The sequence below is a fragment of the Vulpes vulpes genome, chromosome 2, assembly GCF_048418805.1.
Source record: "Vulpes vulpes isolate BD-2025 chromosome 2, VulVul3, whole genome shotgun sequence".
Lineage (NCBI taxonomy): Eukaryota > Metazoa > Chordata > Mammalia > Carnivora > Canidae > Vulpes > Vulpes vulpes.
Genome location: NC_132781.1, coordinates 40,789,937 through 40,811,620, shown reverse-complemented (window position 1 = coordinate 40,811,620; position 21,684 = coordinate 40,789,937). Strand labels below are relative to the sequence as shown.

The window sequence follows — 21,684 nt, the reverse complement described above, 5'->3', positions numbered from 1 at the left end:
GATTGACATCTACTGGCATTCTCATTTTATGAAAGTACCAAAAAAAGCAAGAAAGTTTATTATTTCAGAATAAAGGACAGTCTTTTCAGTAGAACACATTTAGATTTGCAGAAAAATCATGGTGGGGGCTGACTCTGAGTTACTGTGGAGCAGTTACTCCCAAATCTGCTTTGGTAAAAAATAAAAATAAAAATAAAATCATTTTGTTTCTTAAAACACACACACACACACCCAAAAAAGAGTGAGCTCCACTGACCCCAATTACATTAGAATTTTTGCTATTTTTAAAAGCTAATAAAATAAAATAAAATTAAATTAAAATAAAATAAAATAAAATAAAATAAGGGATCCCTGGGTGGCACAGCAGTTTGGCGCCTGCCTTTGGCCCAGGGGGCGATCCTGAGGACCCGGGATCGAATCCCACGTCGGGCTCCCGGTGCATGGAGCCTGCTTCTCCCTCTGTCTGTGTCTCTGCCTCTCTCTCTCTCTCTCTCTCTGTGACTATCATAAATGAATAAAAATTTAAAAAAATAAAAAGTAAAAAAAAAATAAAAAATAAAATAAAAGCTCTCCAGGCATTGGTAATGTGCAGCCAGGGCTGCGAACAACTGCCATGGAAGATACTGGACCTCAAGGAGCTTCTAACCTGGAGAGTTGAAAGCCGGTATCACAAACTGAAATACCCACAAGGTCAGCAGGGAAGTGGGTTACGCAGCTGAGTGTTACACCAGCTCGGGAAGACCGGGAATGGATGTTTTCAAGGGACAAAAAAATGTACAACATACAAATGAAGAGGCAGCGGAATCGCGTCAGCCTCGGCCAGGCCGCAGCAAGGACACGACAGGGCACTGGCTTCCAATCCTGAGGGACAGGGATCTCCCGCCCAGGGTTCTTAGCCAGTCACCACCAGTCAAGGGGACAAAAGTTAGCAGTTTCCAGGTCTCCACTTCTCAAAACTTTCGCCCTTTGGGGACTGATTCCCAGGCAACGGAGGAAGCGCTTCACTGAAACGCTGGAATAAGCCAACACAGCAGCCCTGGACTAGTTGGGACCGAGAGGTGCAGCCGGGGGAGCCGGCGGGGCGACTGCAGTCCGGGCGCCGCCTGAGGTGGAACGTGTGGCTGGTGCAGCCCGTGGAGACGCGTAAGTGACTGTTTCTGTCAGTCACAGTTGTCACAATAGCTAGCTGTTACCAATAACTGCTTATGTTTCACTTCTTTTTTAAAAAAGAAGTTTTTATTTATTTGAGAAAGAGCCCAAGCAGGAGGAGCAGGAGAGGGAGAAGCAGGTTCCCGCTGAGCAGGCAGCCGGGGGCAGGGCTCCATCCCAGGGCCCTGAGATCATGACCTGAGCCGAAGGCAGACGCTTAACCCACTGAGCCACCCCGGCGCCCGTGTGTGTTTTATTTCTTGATCTTGGACTAATCCTTCAATTATAACAGAGGCCCTCGGATGCTTACTTTTTAACCTCTCTACAGAGAAACCCCTCACAAGGACTGTATTTACTGTTTGTCTCTACTTACTGTTCTATTTTTGTATTTTTCATATTAAAATCTGTTATATAGCTTCAAAATTTGTGCTTCTCTGAGAAAATAGAGTACAGCATGCTTTCTCTTTTCCTCCTGCTATGCATAAATAAAAATCCTGGAAAGGGGCACATGGGTGGCTCAGTCAGTTGAGCATCCAACTCTTGGGTTTTGGCCCAGGTCGTGATCTCAGGGTCCTGGGATCAAGCCCCACACTGGTGCTGTTTAAGTCACAAAGATTGTGGAAGTTTGTGTTGGAAGCCCTAGTAAACTGTAACAACTACAGAAAAGATTGTGTCCTTGGCCTGTCCCATTCTGGCAAGGGCCAAGTGGAGAGCCTAGACTTCTACACTCATGATGCTATAATGAGATACCCCAACACTGCTGCCAGATAGTGTCAGCAAAGACCAAAGAGGCAAAAACTTTCACCCACTGGGCACCAATGAAGCACCCACTTCCATGGTGAGAGAGGAGCCTGGACCTCCACCCCCACCAGCAGTAATAAGGTTATCTCTCACTTTCTCTGATATGAAGGCCAGAAGAAACCTAATGGAGAGTGCAGACTTTTACCGCTGCCTAGAGTAATGGGGCCACCCCCACTGCATCATCAGTGGAGATCACACAAGGAATTGAACTCTCATGCTCATGCAACCAGTAACAAGACATCTCTTCTTGGCTGTCAATGGAGGCCAAGGGGAAGCTACCCTTCCAACTCCACATGGTAGTAATGAGGCAGTGCCCTTCCCCCTCAATCTTTTCATGTTGGACTAGTGTCAGAAAGCCAGCTGAAAGAGAATTTTTTTTTTTTAAGATTTTATTTATTTATTCATGAGCGACACAGAGAGAGAGGCAAAGACACAGGCAGAGGGAGAAGCAGGCTCCATGCAGGGAGCCCGACGTGGGACTCGACCCCGGGTCTCCAGGATCATGCCCTGGGCTGCAGGTGGTGCCAAACCGCTGTGCCACCAGGGCTGCCCTGAAACAGAAGGTTTAAATACGATCCAAAGTCTTAGAACATTACACAGAATGTCCAAGCTTCAATAGAAAATCAATCACTTGCCATACCAAGAACCAGAACAATCTCAAACCTAATAAAGACAGACAATAGATGCCAATACCAGGCTGACAAAGATATTTGAATTATCTGACAAAGATTTAAAAGCACTGTGTTAGAGTTCTCCAGAAAAACAGGACAAATAAGTGAATATAGAAGTGGAGAAGTCCCAAGATCTGCTGTCTGTAAGCTGGGAACCCAGGAAAGCAGCTGATGTAGTTCAAAGGCCTGAGAGCCAATGGTGTAGATTCTAGTCCAGATATGAAGGCCCTAGAACCAGGAGCACTAAGGGCAGAGATCCAAGTCCCGGCCTAATAGGCAGAGAGCAAATTCAACTTTCCTTCACCTTTTTGTTCTATTTAAGCCATAGCAGACTGGATGAGGCCCAACACATTGGGGAGAGCCACCTGCCTTACTAAGTCCATCAATTCAAATGCTAATCCTTTCCAGAAACACCCTCACAGAACACTCAGAATGATGTTTTAATTAGCTATCTAAACATCCCTTGGCCCAGTGGAACGGATGCATAAGACTAACCATCCCCAAAGTCATGATTACAATGTTTCAACAAGCAATTTATGCACAAGCTTGAAACAGATGAAAAAAGAACCGCCTCAGCAAAGAATATAAAAAGTCTAGCCCAGAAATAGAACATGCAAAGACAATCCAAATGAACATCTTAGAAGTGAAAAATAACTAAAACAAAAAGCAAAACAAAACAAAAAAAAAAAACAATAACCAAAACAAGTAACAAAATTTACCAAAAAATTGGTAGATGGGCCCAACAGTAGAATGAATGTGACAGAAGACAGACTCAGTGGACTGGAAGTAGAACAGGAAGTAGAACAACAGGAATCACCTAATACAAATGAGAGAAAACCAACTTCAAACAAACAAACAAAACTTCAGGAATCAGTGGGAATATATAAGAGATGTAAAATTTGTGTCACTGGAATCCTAGAAGGAAAGAAAAAGAAGGACAGGGCTGAAAAAAGTACTTGAAATAATGGCTGAACACTTTCTAAATTTGGCAAGTTACATAAACCTAACAATTCAAGAAGTGGAAGAATCCAAACAGGATAACCTCAAAGAAACCCATACAAAGATACATCATAATTAAACTTCTAAAAACTGAAGGCAAAAATATATATATTGGGGATGCTGGATTGAGGGATCCCTGGGTGGTGCAGCGGTTTGGCGCCTGCCTTTGGCCCAGGGCACGATCCTGGAGACCCAGGATCGAATCCCACGTCAGGCTCCCGGTGCATGGAGCCTGCTTCTCCCTCTGCCTGTGTCTCTGCCTTTCTCTCTATCTGTGTGTGACTATCATTAAAAAAAAAAAAAAAAAAAAAAAAAAAAATATATATATATATATATATATAAAGCAACAACAGAAAAATGACACTTTACAAGGAAAAACAATTAAAATGACAGTGGATTTTCATCAGAGGACATGGGAGGTAGCATAGTATTTCTCAAGTATTGAGATAAAAGAATTGTTGGGGCACCTGGGTGGCTAAGTGTCTGACCCTTTATTTTTTTAAAGATTTTATTTATTTATTCACACACACACACACACACACAGAGAGAGAGAGAGAGAGAGAGAGAGAGAGAGAGAGAGAGAGGCAGAGACACAGGCAGAGGGAGAAGCAGGTTCCATGCAGGGAGCCTGACATAGGACTTGATCCGGGGTCTCCAGGTTCACACCCTGGGCTGAAGGCGGCTCTAAACCACTGAGGCCCCCCCCCCCGCCCCCCCAACGCCCCCACCCCTGCCTGCCCTGACTCTTGATTATCAGCTCAGGTCTGGATCTCATGGTCATGAGTTCAAGGCCCAACCCCACCCTTCACCCAAATAATTGTCAACCTTTGATCTCTACTCAGTGAAATATCCTCCAGGAATTAAGGGAAAATCAAGATATTCTCATATAAAAGAAATCTGAGGATTTTTCACCAGCTGCCTTATAAAAGAATGGCTACAGGAAGTTCTTGAAAAAGAAAGGAAATGGAACAGAGTGAAACTTGGAATGTCATGAAGGAAGAAAGAACGCAGTGAGCAGAAATACATATATATATACGATAGTCATTTCTTCTCTTGAGTTTTCTGAAATAGTTTTTATGGTTAATGCAACATTGTCTGATATGGTTCTAAATGTATATAGAGAAAATATTCAAGAAAGAAAATTGTGCTGTAAATGGGGAAGGATAAAGAGCGTAAGGATCATTTCACCTGATCTGATAAAATGATGACACCAATCAACTGTTTTATAATCCCTGCTATCCAAAAGTGGACCATTCCTATGAAATTTTTCACAAGCTGAAAGGGTGTAAAGTTAACAATATCCCCTGCTTTCTGAAAGTTCCCATTAGACCATTTCACTTTACAAAAGACCTACATTAGTACCTGTTTTCACAAATGCAAAGAAATCCAAAGAGGACTTCTGCATTTATGAAAAAAGCCATTAGTATACTAATGTAGATGTATGTATGCCTACATATATATCTGTATAAATACACACACACAACATAAATATGTAATGTATAAAATACATATATATCCATTCATGAATATACATATGTGTATATATGGTATAATACCATATATTATTACCATAAGTAATAGGTAATACCTATTGTAATAAGTAATATACACATATGTATATATGTATATTTTATATATATAATACATATGTGTATACTATATATGTGATATATATAATATATATATAATATGATTAAAAATACCTAGTATTTTTAATACCTACAATTACTAAAGAACCCACAAAAAGACACTCAAAACACTTCAGACAAATCAGGGATCCCTGGGTGGCGCAGCGGTTTAGCGCCTGCCTTTGGCCCAGGGCGCGATCCTGGAGACCCGGGATCGAATCCCACGTCGGGCTCCCGGTGCATGGAGCCTGCTTCTCCCTCTGCCTATGTCTCTGCCTCTCTCTCTCTCTGTGTGTGACTATCATAAATAAATGAAAATTAAAAAAAAAAATTAAAAAAAAAAACACTTCAGACAAATCAAAATGGAATTCCAAAATATGCTGAATCAACCCACAAGAATGCAGAAGAAAGAAAACCAGAGAGAACAGAAAACAAAAAAGAAAAATGGCAAAGTTAAGCCCTAATATATCAAGAATAAAATTAAATGTAAATGGTCTAAGTAGACCAAAGAAAACTCAGAAACCGACAGAGTAAATTAAAAAAAAAAAAGACTCAGCTATTGGCTATCTACAAGAAACTAACTCCAAATATATTAATATAGAGAAGTTGAAAGCACGGTATGAAAAATATATATCATGCAAACCTTAATCAGAGGAAAAGAAAGGCTAGATTAATATCAGATAAAGTGGACTTTAGAGGAAAGAAAATTAACAGAGACAGGGATATTATGATAAAATGGTCAATCCACCAAAAAGATATAGCAATCCTAATTGTATATTCATAAGACAAAAGAGCCACAAAAACTGATAGAACTAAAAGGAGAAAGACAAATCCACAATTACAATAGGTGACTCTAAAAAAAAAAAAAAAAATTGGTGACTTTAACACTCCCCTTTCAAGAACTGATAGAGCAACTAGATGGAAAATCAGCAAAGATAGAACTCTACAAAATCAAAACATTCTACCCATTAACAGAATATGCAAGTCTTTTTAAGTGTCCACAGAACACATAACAAAACTGACCATCTTTTGGGACATAAATCAATAAATGTAAAAGAATGGAAATCATATAGACTGTTCTCCAAACACTTCAAACTGAGAAGTCAGTAACAGAAAGATAAGAGGAAAATTTCCCAATACTCAGAAACTAAATAGCACATTTCTAGGAAATCCATGGGTCAAACAAGAAATCTTGAGGGGGAAAACAAGAGTTCAGTAATTCTGCAGGATACAAAATAAACATACACAGACACATTATATATTAGGAATGAGCATGTGGAAACCAAAATTAAAAATACAAGATCATTTACAGTCATTAAAACAAAACACTTATGTGTGAATGTAACAAAACGTATAGAACTTGTAGGCTGGAAACTACGAAATGCAGATAAAAGAAATCAAAGACCTAAATTGATGGAGAGACATACTATGTTCATGGATTGAGAAGACTCACTAAGGATGTTGACTCTTCCCAAATTGATAGACAGGTTTAATGCAATTCCTATCGAAATCCCAGCAAGATTTTTTAGAGATAGAAACATCATTCTGGGGCACCTGGGTGGCTCAGTGGTTGAGCGTCTGCCTTTGGCTCAGGTTGTGGTCCTGGGGTCCTAGGACTGAGTCCTGCATGAGGCTCCCCATGGAGCCTACTTCTCCCTCAGCCTATGTACTTGCCTTTCTTTGTGTGTCTCTCATGAATAATGGAAGGAAGGAAGGAAGGAAAGGAAGGAAGGAAAGGAAGGAAGGAAAGGAAGGAAGGAAGGAAGGAAGGAAGGAAGGAAGGAAGGAAAGGAAGGAAGGAAGGAAGGAAGGAAGGAAGGAAGGAAGGAAGGAAGGAAGGAAAGGAAGAAGGAAGGGATCGAATCCCACGTTGGGCTCCCGGTGCATGGAGCCTGCTTCTCCCTCTGCCTGTGTCTCTGTCTCTCTCTCTGTGTGACTATCGTAAATATAAAAAAAAAAAAAAAGAAAAAAAAAGAAAGATTTTTTTTTTTTAATTTTTATTTATTTATGATAGTCACACAGGGAGAGAGAGAGAGAGAGGCAGAGACACAGGCAGAGGGAGAAGCAGGCTCCATGCACCGGAAGCCTGATGTGGGATTTGATCCCGGGTCTCCAGGATCGCGCCCTGGGCCAAAGGCAGGCGCCAAACCGCTGCGCCACCCAGGGATCCCAAGAAAGAAAGATTTTAAAATCTACGTGAGAAGGCAAAGAAACTGGAATAGGTAAAACAATTTTTTTACTATGCATTTATGTATATATGTATGATTTTCTAAGTAATTTCTACACTCAACATGGGGCTCAAACTCACAACCCCAAGATCAAGAGTTGGATACTCTACCAACTGAGCCAGCCAGGCATCTCATTAAAACAATTTTTAAAAGGATGAATAGGGCAGCCTGGGTGGTTCGGCAGTTTGGCGCCTGCCTTCGGCCCAGGCTGTGATCCCGGAGACCCAGGTTTGAGTCCCACATGGGGCTCCCTGCATGGAGCCTGCTTCTCCCTCTGCCTGTGTCTCTGCCTCTCTCTCTCTCTCTGTGTCTCTCATGAATAAATAAATGAAATCTTAAAAAAAAAGATAATGAATAAAAGAGATCAGTCTACTGGATTTTAAAACCTTATGTGTCTCCAGTAATTATATTGTGTGGTACTGACAGAGGGGCAGACCCATAGATCAAAGTTAAAAACAGAGAACCTAGAAAAAGACTCACACAAATATGTCCAATTAATTTTTGACAAATGTGGGACAACAATGGAGGAAAGACAGCCTTTAAGGGTGTCTGGGTGGCTCGGTGGGTTAAGCATCTGCTTTCGGCTCAGGTCATGATCCCATGGTCCTGGGATCAAGCCTCGTATCAGGCTCCTGCATAGCACGGAGTCTGCTTCACCCTCCCCCTGCTTGTGTTCTCTGTGTGTGTGTGTGTAAAATAAATAAATGAAATCTTTAAAAAAAGAACTATTAAAACTTAACAGTAAAACACCAATCTAATTAGAAAAATGGGTAAAAGACATTTCCACTGGGATGCCTGGGTGGCTCAGTAGTTTGCCGCCTTCAGCTCAGAGCGGGATCCCAGAGTCCCGGGATCAAGTCCCATATCAGGCTCCTCGCAGGGGAGCCTGCATCTCCCTCTGCCTATGTCTCTGCCTCTTTCTCTGTGTATCTCATGAATAAATAAAATCTTAAAAAAAAAAAAAAAAGATATTTCCACCAAAGAGAATTTACAGATGGCAAATAAGCATGTGAAGAGATACTCAACATCATTAGCCATTAAAGAAATGTAAACTGAAACCACAGTGCGAGACCACCACACATTTAGCAGAATGGCTCAAATAAAAAGTGGTGACAACTAAAGAATATGTTGCTGGTGGGCATGTGAAAATGGCTTAGCCCCTCTGGAAATCAGTTTGTCAGTTTCAAAACACACAACATGCAGCTTTTCTGCAGCCCTCAGACCTTCACTGCAGCCACACATACCACTACCACCACCATGACACACTGTTCTTACCTCCATCAGACAAGTGCTTTGTAAAAAAAAAAAAAAAAAAGACAAGTGCTTTGTCTTCTGCCTCAAAGGACTTAGCAAATTTCCACTCACCTTTTAAGGTTGACTTTTCCCTGATCTTCAGGCAGATATGGTCAGCCCCCTACCTTTCTTGGTGCTACCATTAATCCCGTGGTTGATTCTTACCTACACCTGAGGCTGTCCACTCCTCCTGGAAGTAGGGGCTCCAGAGTGAATCAGGTCTGGGCTAGGATCTTGACTACACTAGTCACTAGTCATGACCTTACACAAATTAGTTCACATCTCTTGAGCCTAAGTTTTATTGTCTGAAAAGTAGAATAACAAAAACAGTAGGGGATCCCTGGGTGGCTCAGCAGTTGAGCATCTGCCTTCAGCCCAGGGCATGATCCTGGAGTCCGAGGATCAAGTTCCACATCAGGTTCCCTGCATGGAGCCTGCTTCTCCCTCTGCCTGTGTCTCTGCCTCTCTCTCTCTCTCTGTGTGTCTCTCATGAATAAATAAATAAAATCTTTAAAAAAAAATTTTTTTTTAATTTAGCATTGTGCCTGGCACATAGTAGGGGCTCAATAAATGCCAATTCTTATAATTGCTATAATTCTCATCAAACACTCTCATCCCTCCAAGCACACAAGCAGATTTGGAATACTGGGCTCCTTTATCTGTTTAAACAAAATGAGTCAGCTGTGAACAAAATCTTAAGTTCACAGTCCAAGGGAAAGAAAGCAGGGGCGCCTGGCTGGCTCAGTTGGAATGAGAGACTTGATCTCAGGGGTTCAAGCCCCATGCTGGGTGTGGAGATTGTTTAAGAATCTTTTAAAAGAAAGCAATATTTAAATTAGCTTCAGAGGACAAAATATTACAATCCATGAATATCTAGAATTAAGTTAGGTTTTAGTCATTTCTGTGAAAAGGCAGATTCTATAGGTATAGATTTAAGATGCAACTCTCCTATGGAGGATAAGAAATAAAGATGTTCAATAAATACTTGACAAATGAAAGGAATGAGATGAAGATGTTCTGGAGAAAATAATCTATTTGCATTCATTTAACACAACATTTACTCTACACACGTTATGTATCAAGCACTATGCTTGGTATCAGATACACAGAATATGAGAAAGTATAAGTAACTTGTCATGAGTTACAATGATATCTGCATTAAAATGACTGGAGACAAGGAGTGCCTGGGTGGCTCAGTTAGTCAAGCATCTGACTGAGGGTCATGATCTCAGTTCCTGGGTTCGAGCCCCACATCAGGTTCTGCACTCATCGGGAAGTCTGGTTCTGCCTCTCCCTCTGCTCCTCCCCCAGTTTGTGTTCTCTCTCAAATCAATGAATAAAATCTTAAAAAAAAAAAAACCAAAAAAACTAGAGACACAAGAAATCATTTTCTCCCTCTACTTAAAAGATTAAAATTGGATTCATCAAATCTCACAGAAGAAAAAATACACACATTTAACTTTTAGTTTTTTATTTTGTTTCAGACAGCTGGACGAGGCATCTACATTCTAGCACATCTTCTTAACAATCACTAAACAAATGAAAGACGACTTACTTATATATAAAAAGGCAAGGGAAAAAGGTCATGATTGTCTAACAGGGAATTTGAATCCCCAAATAAATTATCTTACAAAAATATCAAACTTGCTTTTCCACATCTCTACTGTTAAAAATGAAGGGAAAAAAATTCACATTAAAAAAAGTCTGCAGGCTGGTATAGCAAGATAATCATTTTTACATACTAAGTAAGTCCTTCAAATAAATATTTTAAACAAATTTAAGTTTTTCAAAAAAATAGGTCAAGTATTTACCCTATATTTGTTTGGTCCACCAGAAGACCGTTTATAAAACTGACATTAAACTGGACTGTATGTAGCTCATACCCTATGAGTAGTAACATACATATCACTGAGGCTGGGTATGCACAAGTGCATATTACATATATGTGAATGGCTACTGCTGTACATACTACTTTCGTAAGTAGTTTTACCCTGTAAAAACCCTATAGCCTATCACGAATCAAACTGCAAGGAAAGAAAAAAGAAAATACTTTGCCTATTGTAGACACTTGTTCAGTAATTTTTAATAACGCAAAAATTATCACACTTTTGGGACTTAAAGATTACTGAACATGAGATAAAATTCAATACTGCCGACAAATACTTGAATATGGAGAGCATATTCACCACTCAGGTGGAGAGCACACAAGTGAACGTATATTATAGAACTCTGGTGTCTCGCTGGTCTCTTCCTATTGCTTGATCCTAGAGTTTTACATGACCTTGGATCCTTAGAAGATATAAATTTAATCAGATAATGTTAAGTTTTTCTGTTCTAACAATCAACTTTCCAAGAAGTACACAGTGGCAGGATATAGGGCTTTCTGTATCTCCTCATACTTTATTTTTATTTTTATTTTTTTTTATCTCCTCATACTTTAAAGGCCAATTTCATTTTTTATCGTGATGCTGAAATTTCAATTAACACTATGCTACAAGGAAGGCTGACCATACTACAGTTTTGCCCATAATAGTCAAATCTCTTATTGCTGATATATTCCAAAATAAATCCAGTAAACTATTCCCACTTCCAATGGCTTAACTACGAGATGAATCTAACAATTTTTTAAAAACCAATTACAATTAAACTGAGCTGGGGAGAGCTACGTTTAAAACCCTGTAAAACCACAGCCAATCACTCAAAAATCTAGAATACCAACACTTTCCATCCAGGATAGAAAAAAGAGCATCCAAAATAAAGAGAACAACAAGACTGCTCAAGTAACCAATCAAAAACCACTTCTCTGTTATTTGAGCTAATAGTTACTCGAAGCTTGAAGTTTCCTCCTTCGTTATTATTGGTGGATCCTAGAGTCACAGCTTCAATGTCAAATGTGACAGTGGACCCAGAAGTAACTGCTGGCAACTGATTAGTCATTTCTTTTCCATTTACAAAAACTGCACCTAAAATGTTAAGGTAAAGAGTCATTTACACATGAACAATAACAAAGAACTGAAACGGATTCAAGATGACTGATAACACAGGTCATTTCCCAACTCAGATCAAGAAAACATTTTAGAGTGCCAACTGGTCAAAAAGAATGCATTTCAATATGATAATTAAACCCCATCCCCAAGGCAGGAGAAAAAGTTAAAGCTTTAATCACTTCTTAGAGTTTGGTCCAGGGTTCTAATGTTTTAGAATAGAGTTTCCTCACATGGACAGCATCTTAAGAAACATAACTCAATTACAAGATTAGATCTTGTGGAATAGCAACATAGTTGAATATGAAATAAACAAGAATCTTGTTCTACTACTGCTTGACCCATACCACAAAATATTAACACATCTCAAGAGGGGATTTTATTATTATTTTTTAAAGATTTTATTTATTTATTCATGAGAGACACAGAGAGAGGCAGAGACACAGGCAGAGGGAGAAGCAGGCTCCATGCAGGGACCCCGATGCGGGACCCGATCCTGGGACTCCAGGATCACACCCTGGGCTGAAGGCAGGTGCTAAACCGCTGAGCCACCCAGGGATCCCTCAAGAGGGGATTTTAAACGTATAATTACTGTAGGGGTGCCTGGGTGGCTCAGTCAGTTAAGTGTCTGCCTTTGGTTCAGGTCATGATGTCAGGGTCCTGGAATGGAGCCCTGATTCAGGCTCCCTGCTCAGTGGGGAATCTGCTTCTCTCCCTCCCCACCCTTCTCATTCTCTCTCTCTCTCAAGTAAATAAATAAAATCTTTAGAAAAATAAAATTAAATAAAAAATAAAAGTGTGATTACTATAGAGTAAGAGGTCAAAGAACTCTAGGGAGATAGAACAAATTAACCAAACCTTCGTTTCGGTTCATCAATCGATGTTGAATTTAGATGACCTACACACACAGAATCCAGAGACAGACTGCCTGGTCCAAATCTCAACTCAGTTACCTCCCTCTAAGCTATGGGAGTTTAAGCTGGTCACTCAACCTCTCTGTGGCTCAGTTTTCATCATCTATAAAATGAATATAATACTTCTCCTGACCTCAACAAGTTGTTAAAAGGATTAAATGATTTATTATTTGTAAAGGGAATAGAATAATGCCTGGTACACAGTAGCCATACAGATATATCATAAAGACTTAAACTTTCTCATCTCCTGCTACAAATGTGTGATGTTAGGACAGATTCATAACTTATTACTGTAATTCATGTATTTCAAAAATAACACCAGTTATGTATCTCTTACCATTTGTACTAATGCACACTGCTTGATCACGCTGCAGAGAGTCATATCCATTCTGTTTTTCTGCACACACTCCTATACTATCTCTCCTGTCTGGCTGTCCCACAGTTTCAACTCTGTAAACATGGAAGAAAGGTCGTTAATTTTTTTTAAAACACGATATCTAACAGTTACTAAGGTTAAAAAGAGTAATCTCATCATAATTGCTCTTAATAATAGCTAACAATGATTCAGTACTTCCTAAATTCCAGGCATTGATCTAAAAACTTGTATCAGTCATTTCACTGAGTTCACCGAACAACCCATGAGGTAGGTGTTATTATTACCATACCTCTTTTATACATAAGAAAAAACACGATTAAAAAGAAGCTAAATAACCTGACCCTGATCACCTAGCTGAATGCTGGACCCAAAATAGGAATTCAGGCATTCTCATTGTAGGCTCTAGAGTAACTACTTACAGCTATGACAATGCATTCCCATTTTATGTTCCAGCTCTAAACAATAAAAAATGTGTCATACTTGCCAATATAGAAACTGTTATAGTTTCTAGTGACTGTTAACTGCCATCACCATTCAATGTGAGAGTCTATGCAGTTGTTTGATTACTGTTATCAAATATTTAAGGTCTTTAAGAATAGACACTATAATTTGTATAAAATGGATAATACAATTATTAACATATTTTGCTTGGAGAACATCATATGTGGAAGGTTTAAACATTTCTTTGTGTTTTAGTCTCAAAAATACATCATCACGCACTCTGGAAATAGGAAACTTACATATAGTCAACCTACATCTCTACTACCAGATGCATCTTTCCCTGTGTTCCAGAAAGCCAGACTTCACAAGGACAGAAAAAGAAAAACTAGCAAGGAACAGAATGTAGCTTTACCCAAGGAAGATGGGATTATTTATACTTGGCATGGCCTCAAAATGTCTTTTGTTGCAAAGTGGCAAACATGCAGGATCAAAATAAATAGTTGGCGGGTTTCTGAAGTTATTTTACTTCTAAACCAGCAATCTTAAGAAGTGTGCGGAAAAGGAGAGCCATGCCAGCAATCCTCAGTCCCAGTCCTCCTACCACAGAAACACTGCTGTTAACAATGAGATACAGACCACAATGGCTTTATGAGATTCCAGAACCCAGTTAAGAAGCTGCAGTACCCCAGGAGCACCTGGGTGGCTCAGTGGATGAGCATCTGCCTTCACCTCAGGTTGTGATGTGGGGTCCTGAGATCGAGTCCCTCATCAGGCTTCCTACAGGGAGCCTGCTTCTCCCTCTGCCTATGTCTCTGCCTCTCTCTGTGTGTCTCTCTCATGAATAAATAAATAAAATCTAAAAAAAAAAAAAGAGAGAGAGAGAAGAAGAAGAAGCTGCAGGACCCCAAGGGAGCACAAGCTGAAAACAGTGGCACTGAAATGGGTAAGAAAAAAGATTTCACTTTCCCATGTCAGTCCCTGTCCCAAGCTACATAGCTCAGTGCCTGGTAAGAACTACCCCAGCTTCTGACTTTTCCTTTGGAATGGGGAGAGAGAAAGGAGTGGACCCAGCATCCAACATTCCAACTCTTCAGAAGGTTGCCTGAAGGGCTGATTTCGTTGTGTCTAAATGGTTTTAAGACCAAAGAAATGGAGGGGTGGAATCCAACAGCCAGTATGACTTGGTGTGATTGGAAGCAGGTGCATAACTTAAGGCTTCTCTCCTTTGGAAGAAAAGAGAAGAGCTGCATGTGCTTCTGTACCAGCTTTTCACAGGGCTGCTCAAGGAAATGGTATCTGTCTGACTGCATGTAGGCACTGCTGGGGAGTTGGCAAGCTCTGGATGCCTGGTAGCCACTGAGTACAAGAGAACAAGGCTGCTTGCTGCTGTCACATCAGAGAACAGGCAGTGCCACACACAGGCACCAGAGGGAGCAAGAGATTACAAACTCCTGAAAGACCCACAAGCCCAGGGAAATAACATCCTCCCAAAGAAGGTTGCAGAGGCCCCCCACATCTCTAGCTGAGTTCATTTGTAAGGCTCTTTTCCTGTACAAAATCAAGTCATAAAAACTGGGAGAGGGGGCTGTTTTCTCAGATGTATAGAGCCTAACACAAAATTATAAGATATATGGAGAAACAGGGAAACACGGCCCAAACAAAAAAACCAAAATACACATAGGGGTGCCTGGGTGGCTCAGTCATTTAAGCATCTGCCTTTGGCTCAAGTCATGATCCCAGTGTCCTAAGATTGAGCCTCACATGGTGCTCCCTGCTCAGCAGGAAACCTGCTTCTCCCTCTGCCTCTGTCTCCCTCTGCTGCTCCCCTTACTTATGCTCTGTGAAATAAATAAATAAAATCTTAAAAAAAAACCCAAAACCAACAACTAAAATAGATCTCAAAAAAATTATCCTAATGGGGGTGCATGGATGGCTCTGTCAGTTGAGTGTCCAACTCTTGATTTTGGCTCAGGTCATGATCTAGGGGTTGTGAGATCAAGTCCCATGTTGGGCTCTGTGCTCAGCTCGGAGTCTACTGGAAATTGTTCCCCCTTCCTCTCTCTCCCCACACTTGAGCTCACATGCACTCTCTCTCTCTCTCAAATAAATAAAACCTTTTTAAAAATTATCCTAATGAAATAGAGACATTTGAATTACCTGACAAACTATTCAAAACAACTCTCAAAGATGCTCTACAAGCTCAAGAAAATAAGACATGTGTAAAATAAGAATACCAACAAAGAGATACAAAAACAACAACAACAACAACAACAACACAGAACAACTAAACAGGTATTTTGGACCAGAAGAATACAATAGTAACTAAAAAATTCACAGGAGGAGTGCAACATCACACAATCAAGTAGGAGAAAGAAACATCAAATTAGAAGACGGGTCATTTAAAATTATCCAAGAAAGGCTGCCTGGGTGGGTCAGTTGGTTAAGCATCTGTTTTCAGCTCAGGTCATGATCCCAGGGTTCTGGGATCGAGCCCCACATAGGGCTCCCTGGTACGTGGGGAGCCTGCTTCTCCCTCTCCCTCTGCCTGCTCTTCCCCCTGCTTGTTCTCTTGCTTTCTCTCTCCCTCCCTGTCAAACAAATAAAATCTTAAAAAAAAAAAAGAAGTTACCCAATGACAGGGACAAGAGAAAAAAAATGAAAAAGAATGAAGAAAAGTCTAAGGAACTTATGGAGAAGAGAGAAAGGGGCAGAATCTTCATTTAAGGAAATAATGGTTGAAAATTTCCAAAATATGGAGTAGGCAATGGACATCTAGATTCAAGAAGCCTAATGGAACAATGCCTGGGTGGCTCAGTGGTTGAGTGTCTACCTTCGAATCAGGACATGATCCCAGAGTTCTGGGATAGTCTTGCATTAGGCTCCCTGCAAGGTCGGCTTCTCCCTTTGCCTGTGTCTCCGCCTCTCTCTATGTCTCTCCTGAATAAATACATAAAAATCTTTTTTTAAAATTTTTATTTATTTATGATAGTCACAGAGAGAGAGAGAGAGAGGCAGAGACATAGGCAGAGGGAGAAGCAGGCTCCATGCACCAGGAGCCCGACGTGGGATTCGATCCCGGGTCTCCAGGATCGCACCCTGGGCCAAAGGCAGGCGCTAAACCGCTGCGCCACCCAGGGATACCAAAAATCTTTTTTTTTTTTTAACATTTTATTTATTTATTCAGGAGAGAGAGAAAGAGAGAGAGAGAGAGAGGCAGAGACACAGGCAGAGGGAAAAGCAGGCTCCATGCAAGAAGCTGGATGCGGGATTCCATCCCGGGACTCCAGGACCATGCCCTGGGCCGAAGGCAGGTGCTAAACCGCTGAGCCACCCAGGGATCCCCCAATACATAAAAATCATAAAAAAGAAGAAGAAGCCTAATGGACACCAACTAGGATGAACTCAAGAAATCACATCGAAACACATAATCAAATTGCCCAAAGTCAAAGACAGAATTTTTACACCATCAAGAGAAAAGCGATTCATCATATACAAGGAAGTTCACATAAGACTATCAGTGAGGGCTTCTGGGTGGCTCAGCTGGTTAAGTGCCTAATTCTTGACTGATTCTGGCTCAGGTCATGATCTCTGGGTCATGAGATCGAGGCCCCGCGTCCATCTCATGACCCTGAGATCCCTGCACCCAATGGGGAGTCTGCCTATCCCTCTCCCTTTCCCTCTGTCCCTCCCCCTGTTCTCTCTTTCTCTCTTAAATCAATCAATCGATCAATCAATCAAATCTTTTTTTAAAAGGCTATCAGCGGACATCCCAGGTGGCTCAGAGGTTTAGTGCCACCTTCAGCCCAGGGTGTGATCCTGGAGTCCGGGATTGAATCCCTCATGGGGTTTCCTGCATGAAGCCTGCTTCTCCCTCTGCCTGTGTCTCTGCCTCTCTCTGTGTCTCTCATGAATAAATAAATAAAATCCTAAAACAAAAAAGACTATCAGTGTATTTCTAAGTAGAAACTTTGTAGTCAAGAAAGGAGTGGAGTAATATATTCAAAGTGCTTAAAAGGGAAAAAAACTCTGCCAATCAAGAATACAATATCTGGCAAACTGTCCTTAAAAAAGAGGAATAAATAGACATTCCTACAAAAGCTGAAGGAGTTCATCAACACCGGACCTGCTTCACAAGAAAAGCTAGAAGGTAAATACACAGATAAATATAGAACACCATAATACTATAATAATAGTAGTGGGTAAATCAGCCTAAAATACATTGTTAAAACTATAAGATGTTTTATGTAAGCCCTACGGTAATCACAAATAAAATAATTACAGAAGACACACTACAGAAAATGAAAAAGGAATAAAAACATGTCACTACAAAAAAAAATCAATGAAACACAAAAGATGGCAATGAGAGAGGAAAAGAGAAACCAAAAAGCTACAAGACAGCAAATAATGACAAAATGACAATAGTAATACCTTAGCTATCAATAATCACTTTAAATCTAAATGGATTAAATTCCATCTATGTATTAAGCTCTATCTATGAAAGTTAGAATAACTGATAAGTATAAAAGATTCAATTATATTTTGTCTAAAACAGGCTCACTTGAGATTTAAGGAGAGGGTAGGAAAAGATATTCCAACAAATGGTAACCAAAAGAGAACAGAGATGGCCATACTTAAATCAGACAAAATAGATTTTTATGTCACAAAATAACAAAAGAAGCAAAGACATTATATAATGATAAAAGGGTCAACTTACCTGTAAGATACAACAATTATCAATACATATGCACCTAATATCAGATAACTCAAATATATAAAGCAAATATTGACAGAACTAAAAGGAAAAATAGTTACACAATAATAGGAGATTTCAATATCCCACTTTTGTTTTGTTTTTGTTTTTGTTTTAAATATTTATTTATTTATTTATTTATGATAGGCATAGAGAGAAAGAGAGGCAGAGATTCAGGAGGAGGGAGAAGCAGGCTCCATGCCGGGAGCCCAACGCAGGACTCAATCCCAGGACTCCAGGATCATGCCCTGGGCCAAAGGCAGGCGCCAAACTGCCGAGCCACCCAGGGATCCCTCAATATCCCACTTTGATAATAGAACATACAGACAGAGAATCAGTAAGGGCAGTAAGGGCTCAGCAGTTTAGCGCCGCCTTTGGCCCAGGGTGTGACCCTGGAGACCCGGGATCGAGTCCCATGTCAGGCTTCCTGCATGGAGCCTGCTTCTCCTTCTGCCTGTGTCTTTGCCTCTCTCTCTCTCTCTGTGTCTCTCATAAAAAAATAAAATAAAATATAAAATAAAATATAAAATAAAATAAAATGAAATAAAAAAGAAAATCCGCAAGAACAGAAGATTTGAACAACACCATAAACCAAATGAACATAACAACACCAACAGAACATTTTACCCAGCAGAAGTAGAATACACATTCTTCACAAGCACACGTAGAACATTGTCCTAGATGCATCACGTTAGGTCAAAAATCATAACAAATTTAAGAATGTTAAAAATCGGGATCCCTGGGTGGCGCAGCGGTTTGGCGCCTGCCTTTAGCCCAGGGCGCGATCCTGGAGACCCGGGATCGAGTCCCACGTCGGGCTCCCAGTGCATGGAGCCTGCTTCTCCCTCTGCCTATGTCTCTGCCTCTCTCTCTCTGTGTGTGTGACTATCATAAATAAATAAAAATTAAAACAAAACAAAACAAAACAAACTACATAACAGGGCAGCCCTGGTGGCACAGTGGTTTAGCACCACCTGCAGCCTAGGGTGTGATCCTGGAGACTGGGGATCAAGTCCCACATCAGGTTCCATGCATGGAGCCTGCTTCTCCCTCTGCCTATGTCTCTGCCTCTCTCTCTCTCTCTCTCTCTCTCTCTCATAAATAAATAAATAAATAAATAAAAATTTTTAAAAAAGATTTTATTTATTCATAGAGACAGAGAGAGAGAGAGAGAGAGAGAGAGAGAGGCAGAGACACAGGCAGAGGGAGAAGCAGGCTCCATGCACCGGGAGCCCGATGTGGGATTCGATCCTGGGTCTCCAGGATCGCGCCCTGGGCCAAAGGCAGGCGCTAAACCTCTGCACCACCCAGGGATCCCCTGAATAAATAAAATCTTAAAAAAAAAAAAAAGAAACTACATAACAAAGAAAAATGCTATACAAAATAATTTATGGCAAGGTAGAGTGACTTCCTCTAATGCAAGTAAGTACAACTGAAATGTAATTAATAGAAAACTGACTTATGGGCAAGTTACTAGAAATACACCCACTGCATTAAAGCAAAGGAGTAGAATGTCCTTCGTAATAATTTTTCTCAAAGTAAAATATTCTGAGAGAGAACATGGCCCAAAACAGGAGCAAATCTATGGCAACAAGAGGGCTAACCTATTATTCCTATTACTCTGCACTTTGGCTAATTTTGATTAGATTTAAGTGACACAACCTCTTTCCTACACAATCTCAAACTTTTACATCACAGTGAATGCTTGCAGCAAAATAAAAAAATTCAGTTGCTTAGCTAATTAAATATATGAAAAACATCCAACTTTATGATAAATATAATAAAATGAAAATTTTATTTTAGCCTAGCAGCTACAGATTTATTAAAAAACAGCAATATTTAATACTGACAAGGATTCAATGATATCAGTATCCTCACACGCTGCTGGGAAGAGTCTAAAGTGCTTCCAGGAACACAGCCAATTAGACTGTGTCTCACCAACAGGAAAACTAGCCCAAGGAATAGAAAATGACCATGTATCAACAAAGAGGGTCATGGCACAGCTTGATATATCAGAAGTAAGAGACAGAAGTACCTTGTCAACTAATGGCAAAGAAGGATTTCCGAAATACATTTGAAATAGAAATACATTGCTTACTATACAAATCCTAAAATAGCTTTTATCCTTTCTCAAAACAAAACTGATGACCTAAATTAGTCCTATATCTACTACAGAAATTGGAAATCTTCCAACAAAGAAAATTCTAGGATCGCAAATTGATTGGTGAATTCTACCAAACATTTAAGGAAGAAAAAAATACCAATTTTACACAAACAGTTCTGGAAACAAAAGAGGAAGAAACACTTCGCACCTCATTTTATAAGGCTGGTCAAAACCAAAACCATCATAACAAAAAAAGAAATCTCTCTCTCATGAAGAGTTATAAAAATCCCCAACAAAATATTAAAAACCAAATTTTGCAATATACATAAATAATAATATATGACAAAGTGAAGTTTCCCTGGGGAATGCAAAACTGGTTCAATGTTCAAAAATCTATCACTGCAATTCACCATATTAACAGAAGAAAAATGGTATGATTACCTTAACAGATGTATAAAAATAATTAGACAAAATTAAATATTCGCTTATAGATAAAACTCTCAGCAAAGCACAATTAGAAGGAAACTTTCTTAACCTGATAGAAGGTATCTACAAAAAACCTACAGCTGAGGCACCTGGTTGGCTCTGTCAGTAGAGAATGCTACTCTTGATCTCAGGGTTGTAAGTTTGAGCCCCACCCTGGGTGCAGAGATTACTTAAAAATAAAATCCTTAAGAAACCAAAAGAACCCTACAGCTAGCATCATTCTTAATGTGAAAGACTGAATGCTTTCCTGCTGAGATGTGGAATAAGTATGTCTATTTCAAAACTGCTATTCAGAGTCATACTTTATTTTTTTTTTTAAGATTTTATTTATTTATTCATGAGAGACACAGAGAAAGAGAGAGAGGCAGAGACATAGGCAGAGAGAGAAGCAGGCCACGCAGGAAGCCCGACATGGGACACGATCCCGGACACCAGGATCACGCCCTGGGCTGAAGGCAGGCACTAAACCGCTGAGTCACCCAGGCGTCCCTAGAGTCACACTTCTTAGCCAGTGTAATAAAGACAATAGAAAAATAAATAAATAAATAAATAAATAAAGACAATAGAAAGAAATAACAAAACACTGATGAAAAAACATTTTTTTAAAAAACTAAATTAAAAAATATACCATATCCATAGATTGGAACAATCAAAATATTAAAATGCCAATTACTTCCAAACTGATCTATAGATTCAAGTCAATCTCAATCAAAATCCCAGTAAAAGAATTTTTCTTAGAAATGGGCAAACTAAATCTAAAGTTAAATAGAAAGAAGAACTAGAATAGTTAAAAAGAGAATAAAGTTGGAATAATTCTACTTGATATCAAGACAATATAAATCTACAGTAATCAAGATTAT

At 39.8% G+C, this 21,684-nt stretch overlaps 1 protein-coding gene across 1 annotated transcript in view; it reads right to left on the bottom strand.

Moving 5' to 3' along the window:
* Positions 1-10,223: 10,223 nt before the first annotated feature.
* CRLF3 (cytokine receptor like factor 3) overlaps positions 10,224-21,684 on the bottom strand; it is a 45,292-nt gene continuing 33,831 nt past the window's right edge. The window contains exons 7-8 of the mRNA XM_026016123.2: positions 13,005-13,117; positions 10,224-11,732 (exon numbers count right to left, since the gene is read on the bottom strand). Of these exons, the coding sequence (XP_025871908.2) occupies positions 11,476-11,732; positions 13,005-13,117 (370 nt within the window). The 3' untranslated portion in view covers positions 10,224-11,475. The remainder of the gene's footprint in view (positions 11,733-13,004; positions 13,118-21,684) is intronic.